At 38.9% G+C, this 24,094-nt stretch overlaps 1 protein-coding gene across 1 annotated transcript in view; it reads right to left on the bottom strand.

Moving 5' to 3' along the window:
• Positions 1-11,614: 11,614 nt before the first annotated feature.
• Positions 11,615-24,094, bottom strand: part of LOC135469998 (tetraspanin-18-like) — a 30,493-nt gene continuing 18,013 nt past the window's right edge. Inside the window, 9 exon segments of the mRNA XM_064748678.1 lie at positions 11,615-14,504; positions 14,927-15,010; positions 15,634-15,776; positions 16,729-16,822; positions 17,245-17,364; positions 17,896-17,927; positions 17,930-17,969; positions 18,475-18,675; positions 22,303-22,440. Coding sequence (XP_064604748.1) covers positions 14,415-14,504; positions 14,927-15,010; positions 15,634-15,776; positions 16,729-16,822; positions 17,245-17,364; positions 17,896-17,927; positions 17,930-17,969; positions 18,475-18,675; positions 22,303-22,440 — 942 coding nt within the window. The 3' untranslated portion in view covers positions 11,615-14,414.

A 24,094-nucleotide genomic window follows, 5' to 3' on the forward strand; every position in this document is an offset into this window, starting at 1 on the left:
AGGACTTCAAATAAATACATATTCAGGTTTTGAAGATGTCAAAAAAGCAAGAAATGGCGGCACAGTAATTTTATATCGTTTTCTTTATATGTACTAGCGTGTAAACGATATATCGTTTTGGGTGATATTTCTGATTCATATACTTGCATCTAAGATATTAATCAAATTATTGTTGTAAGTGTTGAATTCATGTATTATTGATATCTCTCACCACTTTAAAATTCCGTTTCTGAACAATATCTCATACATGTTGTCATGCGTTATAGTTTTTCTCAAAGAAATATCCTGATCTTGGTGAAGTCATTTCAGTCAGTACTAAAGTCACTGTCTGTGTTATACATTTTGAGTGTTGAATAGACAGATGTAAAAAAAAAAAAGAAATGCTAGTATTAAACACATTGGAATCATGCAGTGGATCATGCTGTTCATAATCAGTCATGTGTGAGTTTTTGCCGCATAGTCCTCTGTAAGTGTGGTTTAAGGCCTTCTTATTTGCATTCCACACCTGAAATTTTCATGTATGCCTCACTTTGTTTCTTGTGTTAGGAATGTTATTTCATTCAAGACATAATTGTATGATGGTAATATTCTGACTTTTGATTTACGTCACCGCTGGGCAACTAAACATATGTAAATTTTCCCCAAACAAACATAGCTGTCTTGCGCAGGGGATATTACACGGGGAATTCCAAAAACCTGGGAATGAATGCAAATGATTGATTTTGTAAATCAATATATGGTGTTTTTATACAACAAATGTATGTTTAAAACAGGTCTGTGATCAAGTTTTCTTTCCTTTTAACTAGTTTGTTGATTTTTACACATATTTATCATAATATGGTCTTTTCGTAAACGAAAGGGTTGTTACCGTCCAGTTATTCAATTCCATCCAGTGTTGTGTACATGTATTTTTAATAAATTATTTATTATTCATCTTTACGAAGATATGCTATATCTGGTTAACCCGTGTTGAAATGTTGTTACGGAATTAATGTATCACGTATTATATCATTTGATGACCATGGTTTTTACCCCTCTGCAGTCTGTATGGGAATCATATTGTCGTAGTCCGTGTTCATTTCACCTTACTGTCAGTCAACAAAAAATCTTAAAATGATTCAAATAGCTTTATGAAACTCAACGTTTTGACAATTTTTGTTGACCTCTGGCCTACTTTGGTGGTCACCTACATTTATTCATTTACAGATTCCTTGTAACCCTGATTAGATTTTCGCATCTTCACGCCAGAGTTCATATTTTGCTTGAGAACGGAACATAGTATGCAATGGGCCTCTTAAAGTAACACGGATTCGCAGGTGGCAGGGGTCGCATAATCCGGAGATCTGCGGATCAAAGCTTCAGCGTTTGAAGATAGTCTAGGAGACAAACCTTTGTTATTATAACTATATTTCTAGAGAGCAAGAGGCGTTGGCTGTTATATACCTAGTATAAGCTTTTCTCAAGATGTATTTGATTCGTGTTTTACACCGCACCCGACAATATTTCAGGCACTTATATTCACATATAGCCAGCAGTATGGTGGGAAGAAACCAGAGAGAAACCCATGATCATCTGCAGGTTGCTGGAAGACGTTCCCAGCTTCACTGGCTAACCAAACAAGCATCTACCAATTGGAAAAAGGCTCGCCAAATACGTGTATACCTTTGTATCCCCCAAACCGTATAGAGGTCTGACAATCAAGCATCACATAATCCATATATGCACCTCCCGAAGAAACTTTCGTAGAACAAGCGTGGCAAAAACGGAAGACGATCGCGCCCGAAACATGGCGTCCTCTGGTGGAAGTGAAATTGAAAATCATTTTACACTGCGCATTATGGATATGATAAGGAGCCCACATGTTGCATATAGTGGCCTTGATATATCTTCAGAGGGGACACATCTCGAGATTACCTCCCCAATTGGGAGTGGGGGGGGGAGGCGTACACTGTTGATCATCGAAAGTGGTTTATGTCCCTTAACCTTTATTCGGGACTTGCTATTTTGACAGACCTTCAAACAGTTTGGGAAATGCTTATTTGGCGAACCTTTTTAATTGGTGTGGGAGATGCTTATTTCGTAACCTTTAAACGGTTTGGGAAGTCCTTTTTAGGATCATTTCTTAATTGACTTGGGAGATGGTAATATCAATTTGGGACACATTCGTTTGATTTGTTAATCTGGTTTGGGAAATGCTTATTTCATGTTCGCCTCCCATACCGGAAGATCCGAAAAATGGAACTGAACCCACGTTTCCTGTGACCTGTAGTGATTGAAAGGCAAATATCTTACCAGTCGGCATAGTCCGCTGCTCACAATCCTCCCCACCCCCATTCCAACCCACCCCAGTGTCTTCGTGAAATTGCATTTTTTATGAATTGTTCCGGTCACATCAGATCAAGCTGTGTCCAGAGACACTGAACTGACCCAGCTGTATTACTGCCAGTTTCATGCATAGATGGCATGTACATGAATGAGCTTACAGCAGAGTTTGAAAAACATTCCGGTAGAATTTGTTACCCATTTCCATTTTACCATAAATCAATACCAGTGATCATAGCTATGTGCAAAAAGTTTAAGTTTAATTTTGCCAATATAAATCCCTAGCTCGACGCGATATAACCCCAAAATGATCCTTGACCAGATTTCCATCTAGAAATAGAAAAAGTCGATATTTTTAATTCCTCACAACCGGCAGCTTCTATATCGACAAATCCAAAGTCAAGAGGAACAGTAGCCGGCAGACATGAGCATACTCGTTGGATTACACAGCCCGGAAACTTTATTATCTCTCGGCAAATACATTTGGCAAATCCAACAGCCGGGCTCAGCTTCGTGTAAACAACCTCTGCTATAGCTATACGACCGTGAAGGATGCAAAGTTGTGTGAATGGCACCCTATGCACAGACAATGCCTGAATGGTAACAAGTAACGTTGTATGGCAATTCCATTTCGCATAACAAGAGCACTGTATCGCTTAGGCCTGCGTTATGCGATACATGTATATATACCTCCATCACAGTTTTGCATATATGCGGTAGGTCTGTATACTACACAAAATATTATTGAAGGTACGTATGCATGGCTTTTGAAATTATTAAGTGCAGATCAGAATTAAGATGACAGCCTTAGAAACATATTCTTCGATGTAGTGGAAAAGTGGAAACATTTAATTGCATGTGAACGATGTAAATGTGTGTAATCCTACCCAACTGCAGTATATGCTCACAATCTGGTATTGATTTTATTCAGATGATGTTCGTACTCCAGGTTTTATTGTGCCTTATTCCTTTGCCAGATAAAAGTCAGCGATCGAGTATCGCACCACTCTGAACTTGGCTGCCAGATATTCTCTTAAATGTCGACCCTATAGGAGTATTTGGCCCTTCCATGTGGCACCGTATGGAGCCCCCCCCCCCCCCCCCAATCATATCAAAGGATTTCAAAGGAGTTTTCAAATATATTTTCATTTCACATTATATATTTTCATTTCACATTTCACCTCGAGCTAATGTTTTTATACATGTCGATTGCACTCTTTCCTTTCGACATATTGGATTTCATTTCACATTTCACCTCAAGTCTAATGTTTTTATACATGTCGATTGTACTCTTTCCTTTCGGCATATTGGATTTCATTTCACATTTCACCTCAAGCTTAATGTTTTATACATTCCATTATACTTTGGGTATATTACATTTCATTCTGTTTAATGGCTATTTAAATTCTTACCTTATACGCATATGGTTTAACGGAACAGAAATTCATAGTGAAATGTTTTATATACGTTCTAAGAGACGCGTTTGTTGTTGACACACGTAACGGTCGTTTCACGCCTCAAGTCGGACATTCTGTATAGCGGTATATCATTCTTAGATCATCATATTTATCATCATATTTATCATCATATTTAGGTCATAAAACTGTTAAATTTACCATAAATGGTTATTTAGGGCTCACCAGACGAGGTCATTCCTCAATGTAACGTTATGAATTTATTAATTAATTAATTAATTTGATGATTGTTTAACGCCATATACTCAAGAGTGTTTTAATTATGCGGTGGCGATCTGTTTTACGGATGGAGTGTCCTTGAGAAACAACCTACTTACACAACGGTCACTGACAAAACTTTCCCACAGGGTCGTATACATATATATTTGCGCATCGTATTTGTGGTAAGCAAGTGACCTTCACTGAACGATAGACTGCGCATGCGGCGACAAGAGCGTCGTCCGGACCGTTTATCATCACCAAGGTTGTTCTTGGGGAAGTGTATAGGCCTAAGTCTTCTTTTGACAACGTCCTAAACAGAGCTATTTTTCTCACTCGTCTTGAGGAACTTGTGTCTGTTATATGTTTGTCCAATCCAACGTTTCGAATCCTTAGTTATTTGTTGTGCATTTAACAGAACACCCCATACTGATATTACGGTTGTTATTCTTGAAAATTTACGGCTATCTTAGTAAGGCAAATAATCACGAAGCATTGTTTGTATTAGAGTCAGCCAATCATTGCATGGTTAGATCAATACGCAGAGGTCAAGAAAACAGAGTTAGTGTTATGGAGAGTCAACAAAGAAAAAATTGTAAAAAAGGTAGAATGCGGAGCATTTTCATATCGATTACGAAAAGGTGTTTTGATTTTCACAAGTCAGCCAATTACCAAAACATTTGGGATGAAAGATCAGTGACAAAAATAAACAATGCTGTAAAGGCAATCAGTATAATTTTTGTTTTTCCATGCACGCAGGCGATGTATCTACACGCCGAAACCCCCTCTGAAGCTAATTATATCACACGTTTGCGATTTATAGAGCCTAGAAAGTTTGACGCAATTATTTGAATTACTTCTAAATATGCTATGATCACACGCGTATTTCTACCAATCGAACGTTCTATAAAAATACACGTAGTAAACTCTATAGTCCGATGCACTTAGAATAAATAAATTTATACACTATATTAATGAAATAATGACGACGAAAATAATGACGACAAAAATAGGCGCCTGTGGAGCCGATTGTCTAATAAATGCAGTGTCATGCAGGTGTACTTTTAAAAATAAATATTGTGCAGAGGCATTTCCGAAACCTACATTTATGTCAGATAATTCGAAAAGCCGCTTTTTTTTGGTAACGAGTCTTCGAGTTCTTATGGGAGTGTAACTCTATATACAGAAGATGAATTGTGAGTAGAACGTAGTAGAAGGATATTTAGTAAAAGGTGAAGGTCGCTCTTAAAAACACAAGATGTCGCAAATAAACCATTCTTTTCTCCAGTACCCAAAGATGTATAGGGTCACGACAGAAAAAACATGACTTGTTTCTAGACAGCCAGAGTTGCTGTTGTATAAACTGCTGGCTCCTTGGCGCGATGCCTCAAACGTATAAATGTCTCCAGTGACCAATACAATTTCACATTTTGCATATCGTACGTAAACTAAATTGTAGTGTGGATATATGTTTTATCCCTCATGTGATTATGTATATTTGCCTTTGGCAACGAACTACATATACCTGGAGAAGATAGGATAATCTAGATATTTCCTTACTGCTGATTGCATCTTTGAAATAGCCTATGTACAACCAATCATATTGTCGACATTTTCTGGCTAAGTTAGCAAACATGGTGTTGATCTATCTGGAAGGACCATATTATACAAGCGGAAAGGTTGTTAATAAATGTTTTTGTGGTATAAGGGCAAAATTGTGACTTTCTTATTCCCCTCCTTCATTTCAAGGGCAAGTGTATTGCAGAAGAACCAGATTACCGTTGTCCTCGCTGAGTAACTGCTACGGAACCTCAGCCAAAAGAAGCGGATTTTGGTGGGAGTATTCTTTTGACTTTGGCTATAGGCAAGAGATCAATTAATCGGCCGGCAAGCAAATTCTCCCAGTAATTCCATGAAGATCTTCAGACATATCGACGAGCTAAATTTAGAAGAAGGTGAGTCATCTAATCATCCATCAGTCAATTGAACATGGGAAACTAACTCAGGATGTTGACGTCATTCACAGGCCGCTAAAATTACAGGCTGACGGCAAAGCACCTTAATCTGCAGGTCACTGGGCGTCTGTCGAATATTGTCGCGAAAGACACTTTATAGGCTATCTCGGTATATGAATTAGGTACCGGTAAGGCGTAATTTATAAAGGTACTAAGAATCAATAAATGCGCATAAACAACATGTAAAAAATGCCTCACCTGTATAGGTAAAAATATTTTCAAGTAAGAGTCACTATATATGTCATTAGTAACGAAGAGTCATTATATGTCACTGTCTAAGCCTTTTAACCGACCCCGATAGCACAGTTGGTAGAGCGTCCGCTTCAGCAGTGGTAGATCCACGATCAATTCACACCTAAGACCATAAAGAGGCAGTTGTAACTTCCTTGCTTGGCGTTCAGCAAGGAGGGGATAGTGCAACGACTGGTTGACCCATACCCGTTGACCCGGGCGGGGTGGCTTACTTGCCTTCCGTAAGGTGTATCAGTGAAGCAGCACTAGATAAAAGAGCGGTGAAAATCCAACCTGCAACAAGGAGGCACATTACATGCACTCTAAGGATTCCTTCGTCGTCATATGACTGAAAAATTGTTAAGAACGACGTTAAACCCCAAGCACTCACTCAGTTTAAGCCTTTAACAGTTCACTGCAGTAACCCTCCAAACTAGATCACGACTCCTTGCTGTTCATCATTAGGAAAGCTGAGAAAACACCACCTTCTAAATCTCCGTAATGTCACTATTTGAAAGCCGGATAGTGTTGCGTTGGAGCACGCACAGCTCAAAACGTCTGAAAATAAAAGACAAGTGTAAACAAGCGTTGAAACGTCAAGGGACGTGGACATTATCTGCAGGGATGTGTTTCCAGCTAGCCGTGTGTCTTTTATGTGTTCATATGCATATTACATCTTCCGTTCGATAACCTGGAATTTAGCCTAATAAAATGACTGTACAAATAGGCCTACAAACAGAGCAGGCTAACGCATTGGAAATCCTATATCAGCCGGCACAGGACGACAAAGTGCTAAGGCTTCTTAAATCACCAGAATTCCGAAGATTGAAATATCATCCTCGGCTGCTGAAGATTTCTGACAAACACAGTGACTGCCATTCAAGAAGACTTCGATTTCCAAGGATGACCAAATATCGCGGGTTCTGTACCCTATTACATGTGTAGCCCACACTACAAAATCATCCTTTTATCCCCAGTTGTCGGGTAGCAGAAGGTACACACAGAGAATAGACAAGTGTAACTTATATTGTGTGTACACTTGTGGGCATTGGTATGGACAGAGTGTACTTCTCTAGGGCCGTCATTCCGAACTTTTTGTTCGATCTTACAAACAGCAAATTGCATGGATGGTTTTTGTGTATGTACATGCTTCTGTTTTGCGTGTTGCGTAATGAGAAATGTTTCCACATGTAGTCGAACATAAATACAATTTGAAATATGATTGATCAATTGATTGACTGACTGATTGATACATAGTTTAATGCCATTCTCAAGAACTTTTCACTTAATAGGTGGCGGAGAGCTTTATGGACGCAGGAGCTGGAGTGCCTTTGGAAGATACCAACGAATTTCCCCATGCCTGACGTGCATATTTGGACGCAATGCTAATGGGAAGATTGGTAGCCTTCAATGAACTTAAAACTACAGAAACGATTCTACCAGTGCAATCCATCGCTGATTTTCACGAAGGCCCCTAAAAACAACTAATAAGAGTGAAGAATTTCCCAATTCCTTTTCCAAGGCTGGTATTGATCTCGCGCCTCGTATGACTCTTGATTAAGAAAGTTAAACATGACATCTTACTCTGGAAAGTAGGTCAACCGACAGGCTTATTAGTGCTGGCTACAATCAAAAACAATTTGGGTATACCAGCAAAATTATGTGAAATTTGTCTCGATCGTTTTGAAAATGTAAAAAATTCAGACAAAAATATAACCATAACCCGAGAAAGTAGGCCAAGGCGAAAGGTCAGTCATGCGGTCGGTTATATATATAATCCGGTTTTGGTGATGTAAAAGTTCGATCTGAAGAAGTTCGATTGAATTTGACTCCGTTTTGGACATATAGCGTTACAAATCTTCTCTAAACTCTAATCTGAGAGTGAAGTAGACCGTAGGTCATTGGCACACTGTAATACATTCACACATAAATCCCTGCATATGTATAAACTTTCATTTACGGCCTGCTAGCAGTTTCGAGTGCACATCAGTATACATGCGCAGAACGCGTCATACGGTAGACAAACAAAAGCGCATATCATGATTTATGTTACAACCATGACACTTCGGTGATAAATGTGGGTTGAATGTTCTAACTTTATAAGTTGAAACTAAGCTCGAGTCCAAAGAAAACATTTGCATGTAATGCGTGAAAGTTACTGGTGGAGGTTCATGGTTCAGGGTTACAGTGCTTTGTAGGTTAGCTGTACACTTGTCGAGACACATTAACCGATTATCATATACGGTCAAGTTCACTAGACAGTCAGGACCGAAATTACTTTTCAGGGTCACAAATGCGCAATTTTTGAAGAGTGGAGGGCCACTGATTGGATAATACTGACACACAGACATTACATGTTGTTGATACATACTAAATTTCTGCACTGTTATTTTGACCTAGCCAAAATATATCCGATTTTTCTGTTTTGGATAAGACTGACACTTTTTGCTTGGTTACTACTACTATATATATATATATATATATTGTGACTGATGGCACATTTACTAAATAAATAGTAAGGAAAATCAGTGGGGTTCTGTAACCTATAATACTTTTATATGAAGGCTGTTGGTAATCCCTCAATATAGCTTGACCATCGTATCAATGGTATCAGGCTGATCTGGATTGACCTGATCTTTCCTAAATATTGTACATAAACAAAGCAAGAAACGAAGAATTTCTAACTCAGCTGAAATGATTCCCGTCACTGCGAAAACGAGGCAAACTCTCCTGGCATATATAGGTACACCGCTGTTGTGAGATAAGACTACAGTAAAGAGCGTAAAACAAATGCAGCGACGACAGTGTGGTAGTTGGCATAACCGGTAAAAAGACGATCCGTCTCTTATCAGTTCACTTTATTTAGGGTTTTAACTGTTCGTGTACATGTTAAAACGCAACATTATACATGTCCCCCTTGAACCATGGCTAATGCAGAGTTATGTGCTGTGATATATTAGAAGTCACTGGTCTAGACTTACCAGTGAAATTATTGCTTCTGAAAGGAGAATTCGCTAACCCTATTAGTTTACATCTTTGCATTTATGGCCTCTGACAATGTCTTAGTCAATGAACCAGTAGTGTTAGAAATATGGCGATAAAATGAACTGGACTACATATGTTGTTGAAACAGGGGAGGTCGCAAGTCTATACATGTAGGTACTAGGCAGCTTAAAGCAATCTCGGCCTATCTGGTATACATTACAGGTTACACATGCGCAAATCGTGCAATCAGGTGCCGAGCCATTAAGCTTAGCTAGCAGGACAACCACTCGGCCACCCAGGCCCCATATAAATATTATAGGTCGCTGATATACTACACATTTCTGTACTGTCATTTTGGACCTAGTTAAATTATCTGAATTTTGTCTGATTTAGACAAAACATTTTGCCCAGGCTGTATCTGGAGGGAGGTGACTTAAGGTGACAAAATAATACGACTTCATTTTCAGCAGCAACTGCTGAAAATGGTGGTCATCCTAGGTGAAATGTTTGATACGATGAAGGGAAAAGTGCAAGCTGAATGTGGTGATATGGTGTGGTAGTACGCAGAAGGAAATATATGTTTTCTGGGTTGAAGTTTACTACACAAATAGGTGCATTTTAATATGTTGTATAGAAAAAAGTGAAAGCTGTATGTAGTGATATGGCACAGTACAGCGCGAAAGTGTGAGAACATCTGAGGGTTAATGTTGACAAATTTGCCAGATATATAGTAAGGAAAATCAATGCGCTCATGTAACCTAAACATGTACGCTGGCCGGGGAATGCAGATCAAAGGTCATCTGTTCAACCTGCACACATTTTGGGGAAAACAATTTGGTGAACTGAAGTATGACGTGACAGGTCATTGAATTTTGCGCAACAGATTTGGAGAATTCTAGAGAGCCAAATTTGAAGAAAAGATATCCCGGTAAAGAACGTACGTATACGCACAAGACTGTGATATATTCTTACGCCATTGTTGGCCGAGGGATGAAAAAGATCCGACAAGGGCTTTAATTATGTCTCAATCTTCATTTAGGCCATCGAGTGATGTACGCGTCGTGACGTGCCCGGGTGCGAGAGCTCTAGGCATAGACGGCTTTTTACTCCATAACTATCTGGAGAACAAAGGGCTTATACACTGATATAGTAGGATACTGCAGCGGGTATTCAGTATGGGTAAACCGAGCTGTGCTATCTGGACCGGTTTTACATATTGAAGACAGCACACTCGAAAACACAGAGTTCCAGGTTAATGAATGGAAGATTACAGGTCTGTATTTCTGAACGCTGAGCTGGGAAAATGACACAGATCTCAGATCAAATGGACTTGATCCTGTATACAGCCCTACACAGAATAGTCTGGTCCTTAGCTGTTCAATGTATAACACTGTGGGGTAACACCTAAAGAGGTCACCTTTTTATGCTTACACCTGTGATTCCAGCAAATACGCATATAGTATCCACGCTTGGCAAATTTAAATATATTAAACTTAACCGACTATTCGCCTTTACGCTTTGTTCACAAATGTTTTCACCGCTCCTACTTACTCCCTCCAGAAAAGGAAAATTATTATACCATAAGATTTTAAGCCAGGTCCATCATTATCACCTGGGGCCAATCCCTTTGATTCATATAGGTATGTGCCTTGCTGTAGAACAGAACTGGGTCTTTACACTGCTAAAATGACAGGAGTAAGTCGTCGTGAATAGAAAACGACCATCCGCAAGCCGCCGAATGCCTTCCCACATAGGGCTGGAGAAGAAGTCAGCTTGAACTGAACTCACAGCTAGCGTTTTGGTGGGGAGTTCCCACCGCCAATATTAAGATTATACACGATGTGGGCTATTCATTTGAGTATATACTATACTGCAGTGTGCGTATGTACATGAATGCTGATTTTATTGATTGGTCGAATAAAATAAAAACACACAAAACACTTGTCTGGATCACGTTTCAAATTTCGGTCTAATGATATTTAGAGAACATTCTCAGGGTAACCCTTACATATTTGGTTTAATTACGCTCGTGTTCACAGCATTTGAAAATCGACCTAATTTCGACTCTCAGCTTTCTCCCAGGCTGCCTCCTTTTCCGGCCGCCTTCAGTATTTTTAGAACGGTGCTTAACAGTGAGGGATGCAAATTAATTACAATTATCCAGCTAAGGACACATGCACCCATGAATCTGACTGCCATATAATGGAAACGCTCATAGCGCGGTATTAAAAACAAATAAAATAAATAATTTTTTTCCGAGTCTCGATGCATTCATGCATTACTGATCTGACCTAGAGTATACGCTGTGACATGGAGAGACGAAAACTTCATTGTCCGATCAGCTCTAACTATCTCAGACTAAATAAAGAGGTCGACAATATTTGGCAATATGTTTTTTTTTTAATGTCATTTAAAATTTTTATTTAGGAAAATATAATGCAAACTTCTTCTCATTGGTTAAAATACAAATCATTACGGAAAGAAGACATTTAAATAGTGGTGAATATCTGAAAGTCTAACTTGTCCTTGTTCAACTGTCATTCTTCTGTCATGCTGGTTAAATACAGACATAGAACAGGCCTAAGTCCTTTACACTGACGCTGACAGCGAGAGATGTACGGCGAGCACAATATTACAGAAATAGTTCACAATGATTATACAAAGGTAGCTCAATCAAACGATGCCCAGGTATCGTATTAACAACAAAGTGGGCAACAATGGGAGAGGATAGGTACACCTGCACGCCACGATAGTAAGTACAAACATTTCACCCATGCAAGACACTAAATACAAACATAACACTGAGGTCACAAAAATGTGAACCAGTGTTTATCAATATTGCAACGACTTAGTATATGCATCAACTGTAAGGTATACTCTGACACAGATTTCTGTTATAGCAAGCAAACGGTTACAAACGACCATTTGTTCAACTGAATCACGTGAAGGGCTAAAAACTATGACACATAAAACAAAACATCAAAATAGAAACCTGTAATAGTCAGAATGCCCCTCGATTCCACTCCGGAAACTTTTTCACTATTCGATATGAATGAATTCTATGGATCATCTCAGTTTGCGGGACGATAATTTACAAGAAATGGTTAGATATGAACAGATACATACAACACAAAATGACTCACAGACATGAGATGCCAAGCCAATTAAATACAATTAATTTCAATGGTACAGAAATGAAATCATGTGACGATGCTATGAAGTCAATTACTCTGGTGGACATATCCGTAAAACGTCTAGAAAGGCAAATTCTGAATATCCAAGACGCCCTCTTCCTAAGATTATTATATCGCTATAAACAATGTGATCAGATTGACTCTACTATGTATAAAAGTGTAAACGTGATGGGTAGTGAGGTGACGCATACGGGTAACTTCCAATCCACACGCATACAAGTACCAACACTCATCTTATATACATCTGGGAAACAAGACATCTTTGGTAAAGTTTTTCTTCCTATATAATAACGGCAATCAATGAGAGGATCTCGACTGAATTCTTAATGAAGCGTACCACCAACACGTTATAGGTATCAGGAGAGATAGCATGGTCCCTTACGACTCCTGGCCCGTATTTATCAAACGTCTTAAGACTGAAGTCAAGAATTCAAACAAGGCCACAAATAAAATGCTTTGCTCTAAAAAGTTTAAAATTTGTACACAGATTCTTTACTGCAAAACAATATACAAACCACAATTTGAGTTCTTTCCTCATCTGAGTTTAGCTTTTAAAGGACTTGGAATTTATGACTTAAGGCTTAAGTTTCTGGATAAATACGGGTTCAGGGGTCGATTCCACAAAGACATATCTGACTTAAGTCAAAATTTAAAACGTTGTCACAATATTTAATTTCCAGTAATGGAAGTTGAAATCTGGACACACATGTCTTAAGATAACACTGATGAGGTGGTCAAAATTTAAATTTAGAGGGCTATAAAACCATATTTTAAATTTTTGACCAGTCAAAACTGGCTTTGTCAAACTTTGAAATGCGAGCTCATTTTTGGACTTTAGTACTTAAAATTGTGTCTACCGCATCAATATTATCTTAGGACAAACGTGTCCAAACTTCAACTTCCACGACTAAAAATAAAGCGCTGTGAAGAAGATTTAAATTAAGTCAGAAATGGCTGGAATCTGCCACTGAATGATATCATCAGCTTGGCTTGGGTTTGGACTGCTTTGTCGCGGTGCTCATTGCTGGCCCGTCAGTCGAGACTAGAACGAGGGACGGTGCTGAGATCTGAGAGAGTCCTTAGAGCCAGCCTCTTCCACCAGGAAATCCTCCAAAAGTCATAGCTGGTCGCATGTCACAGAAAAGAACACCTGGCAATCTCTCTTCCAGGAAATCTTCTTAAAATGATAGCATGTCGCAATTCACAGAAAGGAAGGTTTGACAATCTTTACACCTCTCACGCTCGTATCATCACAATAAGTTCGGTATATAATATGACAATAAAACTGAATAACAGAAAACTTAAACAGATCTTATAATGTACATGGAAAAACTCTGAAGCATTAAAGCTACTTCTGGCGCCGACGTATCACCAATATGTGATTTAGGGCGATGTTATTCCTCCCGGTCTGACCAGGAACCGTTCACAATTTGCATAGTTAGACACTGTCTAAAAAGCTATGTCGAAGCTGCAAGCGATGTATAAACCTTAGATGGAAGCAGCCTGAGATCTGTATTAAGTGGCATTTTGTACCACCTACAGAGCTGGCAACTCAAATCTCATGAAAAGACATAATAACCAGGTTGACGCACCTACATCCTGTCATTGGTGGCTTTTGCATTGTGCTACCGTACCTTTGCAAGAGACGTCAGTGTGTTCAATAATATTTGGAGCCCCATGCTATTAATTGTTCTCCACAAAAATAAGGAAAGAAGAAATTCTCCTTCCTTACAGTATGCGGATGGTCCTCCTATAGAGCACATTCGCCTCCATCAACAGCAATGGTTTCAGTTCACGCAAATGGAAAACAATTTGGTTGGAAGATGGTCAAAAGACACAACAGAAACATGTCAGGAAGTCCACAGTAATCTTGCTATCCAGCAATTTCCTTTCAAAAATGTTCGTACTGTACGGTAAGTACAGTTCAGCACACTGACGCCATTGATTGAATTCGGTAGTCTTTTTATATTACGATGGTCCAATTAACACGTGATTCACACATTACTCAATGAATCGTCATCATCGTCATCCGGGTCCTTCTCTACCTTAAAGCAGAGACAGCAGGATATGACCACACCTATTATCTGCAATAAACAAACATATAGCGACAAATAAATACTCCATCTATCTACCAAGTGAAACCAAATTCTCTTCACGATAATCAAAAGCCAATAGTTGGCAATTTCAATAAGTGAAAAATAGTTTGTTTTCTCAGATATGTAGGATGTTTAATAAAACAGAAGCATGGCGAACACTTTAACACGAATAGGAGACACCAGACATGACACCCCACCCAGTCACATTATACTGACAGGGGGCCACCCAGTCCTGTTTACTTGCTGTAACGTCTCTGTGCTGAACGCCAAGCGAGGCAGCATCAAGTACCATTTTTTGGTATGACCGGACCCGGGTTTGATCCCGTAGAGTTCTCCCTCCGAGGTAGACGCTCTAAGCATTAGGCCAACAATACAGTTACAAAATATTTTAGTTTTTACCCCAAACTTACCAAAAACAGAGGAATAGCGGCAGATATGAGACCGATTATTAATGCGTGTTCTCCTATCTTCTCCACAACTTTGTCATAGCACCCCTGAAACAAGACCAACATCATATACTTCTTCTGCGTTCGTCACTAATGCAAACTGTGAACATTGTTCATCACACTACTCGTTGTGTAGAAATTCTGTGTTCTATACAAAATTATTATCCGTCCCTGGTTCATCAAGACATAGAATCATCAAAGTATTTTTTGTGCCATTTGAATTAATGAAAAAATACATGTTGTTTCTCAACCATTTGTCTGCTGCAGTTTATTTTCGTATTTCATTTTGTTCTCTATCTTCTAACGCTTGTGGCGTAGAACACCACATCAAATAAACAAATGAACAAATTAAAAAACTGGTACGTGCAAATCTCATGACAAGGGCTCTATATCATTTCAAGGGCTTGAAGGTCTCATTTGACATCACGTCGTCTTTTCTTTGAAGTGTCTTCTGTCTCAAATCTCACGGTTATGCCGTGGATTTGTTTAGCACGCTATACATGGCATGGCTAGCTTGAAGTTCACTCCAACAAAGGCCACCCAAGGATATGCTTCAGATTACAAATTCCATAGCAGTTTTAAACGTGGCCTGGACAGCCTTCAAAACCTAGACTTCATTGGGACAAAGTTATCCTACACTTAAAGTATCACAGAAATCAGAGGTAACTTACATCAGAGGACAAGTGAGGGTTGACCTTGCGTCCTGCTACAGTATCTGAACCTACAGCCGGTGGGCCCGGGAAAGGCTTGGATCCTGTACAGAGACCTATGTCAGCGTCCTTTTTACAACAGCTCTCAGGCACGTAAGGGACTTCTGCAAACAATTAATAATGTATTGAAGTTTGCACGGATTGATTTGTCGCAAACACATAACAAGTGTGCCACAGATTTGCACATTTCATATATATTCACTGAAATAAATGCCGAATTATACCGTCTACATGTAGGAATTTTCACTTTCACATATAAGTACCTAAAATTATCACGGACAATGCAAATTCTTATCACATTCATCAGGTACTACCATATGTAGATCATTGTAAGGGTCAGAAGGTCTATTATTCCTACAACCTTAGCGTACATGTAAGAAAGTCCGTCCAAAAAGGTCATTTTGGACACATATGGAAATCTATACATTTCACTAAATCACTGAAAATCAATATTACTGGCTTTAAACTGAACAGTAGTATATGCTACTGTTGTGAAAAGCCTGAATTCCGAACAGAAATAACTTTTGGTTTAAATTTTACAAGATGTGTGATATTTATGGTATGTGTTACTATTGGTAAGTGATATTTTTGGTATGGGTGAAACACATTGTAAACAAGACAGGCATCAGCTAAGACCAGGAACTCTAAAAGTTACATCATTGTACAAATCAGACATCTATTAAAGCAGGTGCATACGTGGGAAGATCTCCCAGCAACCTGCGGATTGTCGTGGGTTTCCCCTGGGGCCAGCCCGACTTCCTCCCACCGTAATGCTGGCCGCCGTCGTATAAGTGAAATATTCTTGAGAACAGCGTAAAACACCAATCAAATAAAATAAATAAATAAATCATTTTCAATGCTAATCCCAGGTTGTGATTGCTTCGCAAATAACTGGTGTGGGATTTAACCTACGATCTCCGAACACCAATCACATCAATAAATAAATAAATTAAAGTAGATGTACTGGTTCGATGAACAGTTTGATCATTTAAGCCATACTATGATTTTCTGTATTTGTTTTATAACAGTTCAGTATATCCTTCTTCCTGCGCTTACTTTTTTCTTTCCGCCTGTGCCACTCGGTCTCTAATTTGTAGATTGACCAGGACAGTGTTCCTGTCACGTTGCCACTTACTCCACAACATTCCAGCTGTAAAACAAAGCATTACTACTATGCTTACATGTATTCTGACAACTCAATCCACCGTAAAGTATTTTAGTCCTAGTGAAAAAAATAAACTTTTATTGAGAGTTATAAATTACAACTTACAATTTTTATAAATTACAATTTAATAATTCTGACCAGTTTTCTGGTCCATATTTGCTTGAAGATGTATCACTTTAAAGACCACAACTTTGAGCTTTTAAACAGTCAATGAAACAGAACCAAAGCACCTGCTAGTCAGAATAACGAATTTTTCAATAATAACAAAAAAGAACAAAGATATCGACGACTGTTCAAACACCTCCACGCAAACTTCATACAGAATTGACATAAATGTAGATATTAAACGATGATACAGGATGTAGCATCCTGCTCAGTCAATGGCCAACACGTTCCCATTTACTTACCTCTCTCTGCACGGAGTCCCAAGCGTCTGTGATCAACCTATTTTCAGATTTGGTTCGAATGTCCACACCATATTTTGTGACTAAATTATCTATAAACCTTTGCTCAAGCTTGTTTTCTAACTGCAAGTGAAAATATAAGAAAAAAATAAAAACCAAATATGGGACAAAGTACGTGTTTGATGACATTGGTTATCAACAGGTACAGGTATCTCCTCCAAGACGAGAAAACAGAGAGCAGGAACGTTGGACAAAAACCAGTTTTCTATTTCTTAATACTCTATTCAGTTTTTAAGATATCCAGCCTGACTTTATGTCTAAAGCTTGTATTTCAAATTTATACACACAAACAAGCCGAAACATCACAGCATTATAAATTTTCTTTATAGTGAACTTCTTACCTATATGTATTGTAATACAATACACATGGAAATTTTATGTATAGTATTATGTTACCAAATTAAAGGCAGCTAGTTACTGAAATGTCAAATAATGTTATCAAATTTAAGGGTACCTATTGTTAGCTAGTTGTGTAGTCACCAATTAACAGTCGCCGTTCAAAGTTAATTGTTAACATTCCTGACCCTCCAAAAAACGTTGTTTCATATGGTTAATTACAGTTTTTAATTACAGTGGTTAATTATAGTTACTTACATATTGTTTTGAAATGAAGGCGATGGCACAACCGCCGACAGCATGATCAGCATGAGAGTTAACGTTGTAGCATACTGAAACAAAGTCACAAATGATAATTAACTAAACAAAGCGCACGGTACGGTACTGAAACAAAGTAACAAAGGATAAGCAACTAAACTAAACAGAGGATGGATACAAGGGGCACACTTTAGGTGCTGAGCTTACAGTGGTTTCAAGTCCCTAACTGTAGAGCTCATGACCTCCACTATATAGTAGTCTACAGTGCAACAACTGTTTGCTTACATTGCAACTTTTACGAACCTTTCCAGGGTTTTGGGAAGTAAAATATATTTAGATGAAGGAGATTCGACACTTTTTTCAGTTCGTCACTGTCAAGACCATCCTACTTTGTTTGCAAATCTTCCAGTAATGATAACCCATCCTACAAAAAAACGAACACAAAAGCGGACTTCCTATGGTTCAATCAGCCTCACGAGATAAGATTGGTATGGCAGTCATGCAGTTCTTTGCACCTAGATTCTGTTTGTTTTGGGTAAACCTACTTAAAGAACCTTATATGTAATAAGGACAACTTACAAATCCTAGTACACATCTGTCTTCCTTCATAGTTCCACAACAGCCGCAGAAAGCCAGTAATGACACTACACCACCGCCTGCTATTAACAAATAGGAGGCAATTTCAAACATGTTCACGCCCACTAGTGCTGTCACTTCCCGGGCATTAAAGTCCTTCAGCATCAACCATACACCTGCCCCCAATCCACCGAGGCCAACGATCTGAAAAAAACGAACAATGGAAATATTTAGTCACAAAGTTTTCTTTTCTGTTGCAGAAAATCTCCAGAATAAAAAAAGATTTTTGGACCAAAGCATGTTTCTCCTCTGCTCGCTTTCTTGAAAACTCGTGAAAGTATTAAGCATGTCATATGACGCAGAGAGAGAATAAAGTAAGAACACATGTTTTACCAAACTTGGATAACACCCGTGAAATTTTGGATGGTTGCTCATAAACAACAACGGTGTTTCCAATGGGATTAAGCTCCAAACATAATCAGTCTATGTCCGGCATTTATAGACAAAAAAGAGCTATTATATAGTACAGATGAGCGGGCAAAAGAGCGAACACGCGTTGGTATATTCTAAATACATTATACAAAACTACAACAAAGAGAGTAAAACCAGAGTTGTAACGTCAGATTAAATGGTTAGCAAATAGTCACACACGTCAAAATACTGACGTTGACAAATATGGTGAGCATCGGCGCATCGAAGACATAGGAGGGGCGCCCGAGATTACAATCACAATGCTTCTTAAAAAATAGCAGATGGGGAGATAATATATGTACCTGAATATGTTGTTATATATGAAGAAGAAAAGCTTGTTTTGACATATGGCCATCTCGTATGTCTGAGGTGAGAAAATCCCACGAACAGCTATGCATCCTTATCTAGTTTCACGCTTGTCAGATGTCATAATTCTGTCAGTGATGAGTATAATCATAAACTTTGCAAGATAAGCATTAAGGCGAGGACAGGAAGTTTTATGGATTTACTATAGAATGGTCAAACGTCCGCTAAACACGAGATCGTTTCGTCTACGCATACATAGCTCAGCGAGACCTTTTGTTCATGTCTATACATTATCTCGGTCAAGTTAAAGCTGTGTTTTCGTTGGCAGCTAATTGCAGCTCGTGCTTTACTGATCTCCGCATGTCGAGCGGAGACTCCGCTTCGTAAGCCAGAACGTTTGCCACGAACCGATGTTGTCGCTCAATCCGCTCAGTGATGCCTGAATGACCGTGAATATCTCAGGCGCTATCGTGAATCTTCCATGGCACGCAAAATCATTGATTTTTGTTCCTCCTGAATTGATGGCTGGTACCTATCGGAAGATCCAATCACAGCAGGTCTAGCCATGCCAATTTCTGCTTCATTTTATTTCTCATTCTGAGATGGTGACAAGCAGATAGTCTGAATGACATGCTTATCTTTCATATCTGGGAATTCAAAAGTAAACCTATAGCAAATCGGGTGTTTTGTTTGATCATGCTTTCCTGTAGGCCCAATTCAAAACGTAATTAACAAGCTTATCGCGATTTATTTCAGCGTAAATCTGCAAACTTGTACCTTTTGTGTTACACTCAGCTAGTTCCCAAGTACCTATACAATACAACGTGGCATAAAGCACATATTCCAGTATTATAACAGCGAGGACCTGTGATGGTTCAAAGCGCAGATAAGGTAGGAAAACAAGTAACATATTTATATAACGGTAAACACAAAGACTATGGCAGACCGATGGGCACATGGGTTTGGATTTCAAACTCCAACGATGCTACACACACCAAAATATTAATAAAACCAAAAGACGCACAGTTCAAATATAATGCGAACAGGGTAAACTATTTCACTGACTTTCATCGGACGGAGCCTCTCACCCTGATGGGTGTGTGTGCATACGATGTAAAACATTCCACATTTTACATTTCTACAATTAATTCGGTATTTTAACCAGCTTGATCCTCAGACGCTATCTTCTCCAGTAGAGTAATAGTTCTCCTTACGTTTTCATCAAACCTTCAATGTGATCAAGCAGAATGCTGCTGCGTATGTGGAGGCGTGGAGGCATGGAATCACAGGGATTTGATGCATGGACGAATGGTTCCTACTTCACTAGTTATCAATGACCTTACGGTCATGACAATGTAATGGCTGATTCCATATATTTTTATGTCATCTAGTGTGTCCAAGTTTCTCCATGGAAAGTCAAAAAGTCAGGTGGTAAAATACCAAAAAGGTATAACAAAACGATGACAACGCTAAAAGGTATAAAAAAAATATTGACTCTACAGAGCCCAATGAAGAATAAATTTGACTTTTGGAGAGCGCAGTGTCAAACTTTGCAGACAGTCCTTTGCACAATGCCTTGTGTTTATATGTCCGCGGATATTCAGGATGAACATATCTGAATGGAGAGACGGTTCAAAATTGATTTCACATTGATTGACGGTCCACCATTATCCATTCGCTACATTAACATAAACAATGACAGAAACTTCTACTTAAAGCTTCAAAGCTTTATTCACTTTGATCATTGGTTGAGAAGATGTGAATTTCATCGGTATCGGTCAATATTATAAAAATAGCGGCATCTTCTCTACGCGGTCACGATCAATCTGATTTACCTGACAGCGTGCATATCCCCTCCCCATACCCTGCTGCATGTTTATCCCCTCCCCACACCCTGCTGCGTGCATATTCCCCAGCGTGCAATGTCCTCTCCCCACACCTGCTGCGTACCTATCCCCCTGCGTGCATATCCTCTTCCCACACCCTGCTGCGTGCATATCCCCTTTCCACACCCTGCTGCATCCACATCCCCTCCCCACACTCTGCTGCGTCCACATCCCCTCCCCACACCCTGCTGCGTGCATATCCCCTCCACACCCTACTGGGTGCATTCCCCTCCCCACACCCTGCAGTGTGCATATCCATTCATTCATATTCATTAACTTTGTGGGCTATTCAAACTGCACGATTGCGAATGGAAATTAGGTGAAAATAATTCGTGACAACTAGAACCATGTCATGACATCTCTTCTAAAGACGAAAGAAAATGTCTTAAAACAATTTCTACAGAAAGGGGTAACCATTCGGTGAAATCACAAAGAGGAAAAAAGGTTTACTAATACATGTCCAGACACAACAGATTCAAGCCAAATATCACAAAATCATAGGCCTACCTAAAATATACACTGTCATTATTGTGGATACAAACATTAATGACCACCAGCACCTCTCATACCCCGCCACATATTTCCGTTTGAAAATAATTAACTGACTGCTGGGTTAGAAATACAGCTAAACGTTGCTTGATACACAATGCATTCACATGCAGTAAAACGTACTGATTGAGAACTACACGTAGGATCTGTTTCCTTGATTACTTAGCGAGGATAAATTCTGTTGTTGTTGGCACACATCCTCCCCAACACCCATCCAGATAAGAATGCCTACACTACTTGCTACACACAACAAAACGTCCGTCTGACATTTACAACTCGTAGGTATGTTTTGGGGTTAGAATACACGCATTACCGACATGTGATCTACCACTTCAACCACCGCGATCATCGTTCCAAAGAAAGGGCAGAGTGAGAAAAGTAGCAAGGATTACTAAAACATCTGGATGCAAGATGGAGAATTTGCACAAACGTAACTTGGAAATACTGTACTAGGACATGAAATGAGGCCAGAGTGAAAAGAGTACATTGCATGGAGGACCCACTTAACAGGCTGTAGGTAATAAATTCACACGTTAATGCTCATAATTTGAGTCCCGAGTTAAAATGATGAGAACGTGTGGTATATGGTGGCACTATGTGTTCAGTATGCAGGACTTACCAGGAGTATCACGTTATAGCATGACATCGTCCCTCGTAGACATTTGAGACAGGTACTGGTGTCCCGCCGCCGGTTTCGAGGGTATCCCCTGTCATCGATGCTGAAGGAGTCCTTGGACTTTTGGTGTGAGTTAAGAGGCTGTAGAGACCAAAGCAAGACAACAAGAACTTTACTCCATGTCGAATATCATTCCTCAATCTCAACCAGGACTTTTTCGTCAGGAATCAATAAAATAAACAGGGTAGCCGGATAGCAGGCCAGTTTTCATCCAGGTGGGAATTTTTTTACACCCATGCTGAAACGAACTTACAAACTTACAAAAATTATTACATGTCATTAGCATGGGTAATACAGTAAAATGTTAATCAAGCTATCACAAGATTTGGTATACAAATTACCATCTACGCCAAACGATGAATAAACAAGAAATGAAGCAAGTGTCATCAAAAAGACCATGGACAACAATATCTGAAAATGTGTGTACTAATGTTCTAGGCAAACTGCACATTTGTAGAGTCCATTTCTATGATGGTAACAAGATATGCCACCGAAACAGCTAAACCTGATATCATACACAACTTTATTTACCATATTTTGGAATATTTTTGTTTCACCGTAAGCAGTGTTATATATATCAGAATCGGTGTTTTTACAGATTTAAATATATACAGTCCAGCTCATCCTTACTTTCTATCCGGTCCTACGTGGGAAGGTCTACCAGCAGCCGGATTCTGTAAGGATCCCTCTCACAGTAATGCTGGCCGACGTTAGTATACGTGAAATATTCTTGAGTATGGTGTAAAACACCATTCAAGTAAATAGTTACATACACTTTTTACTATAACATCATTTGCCATTGGAAGAATTCTTCAGAGGTACTGCTTCGGTATACTGTTTAATGTTGTATTAATCAACAATGAACAACAGAACAAGGGTGCAGTAACTGACAGTTCAGAGATAATTTTCTTGAGTTTTATATTTTAGTACACAATCAATGTAAAACGCGCTTATCAATGACTCGCTGAATGGGCGCCACTCAGGTCAGGTCCAGTTTATACTCCTGTCCCTTCACCAACTGGTTCGCGGGGCACTCCAACTGTGTACACAATGACTTAACACCCAGATATATCTGTCACACACTGTCTCAAAAGTATTATTAGGGTTCCTTATAGTTATCGGCAAATATCTGATAACTCCAATAAAAAAAAAGTGAGTGTGACACATTTAATCCCATCTGCAATACATTAGCATGCATGCTGTGCGTGTGAACGAGTGCAAGAAGTAATTGAAGGATCTGGTACAAAATATTTAAACCTGTAGACCGCATGGTGAGGTAGTGTACATGTATAGACCAAAAATGTATAAACGAGCCCCTATTCAAATGTTGGTATGTGCGTTAGTATGTATGTACATTTGGATACAGACCCACATCACTACTTTATTATGTAGCTAATAAATCCACTAATTTGAATCAAATGGCCCCATTTACATAAGAATGCAGATAAGTACAATATTAGCCAGATATAATACCCAATCTGAATATCGTATCTCGATCGATACGGTCGATTTCCTGTGCACATTGTAAATGTATACCTTATTTACTAATATAGTATTGTTATTATGTTGTCGCGGTCAACTGACCCAGGCCCAATCTAATTTAGCATAATTTAATCATCATACAAAATTTAATCATCATACGAAATTTAAAAAAAAAAAAAAAAACACGTCTGAAAACGTATGGCATTTATCATATTTGACGTAGCCTATACCCAATGAACAATACACCGTTAGA

Source organism: Liolophura sinensis, chromosome 7 (assembly GCF_032854445.1).
Source record: "Liolophura sinensis isolate JHLJ2023 chromosome 7, CUHK_Ljap_v2, whole genome shotgun sequence".
NCBI classification, from domain to species: Eukaryota; Metazoa; Mollusca; class Polyplacophora; order Chitonida; family Chitonidae; genus Liolophura; species Liolophura sinensis.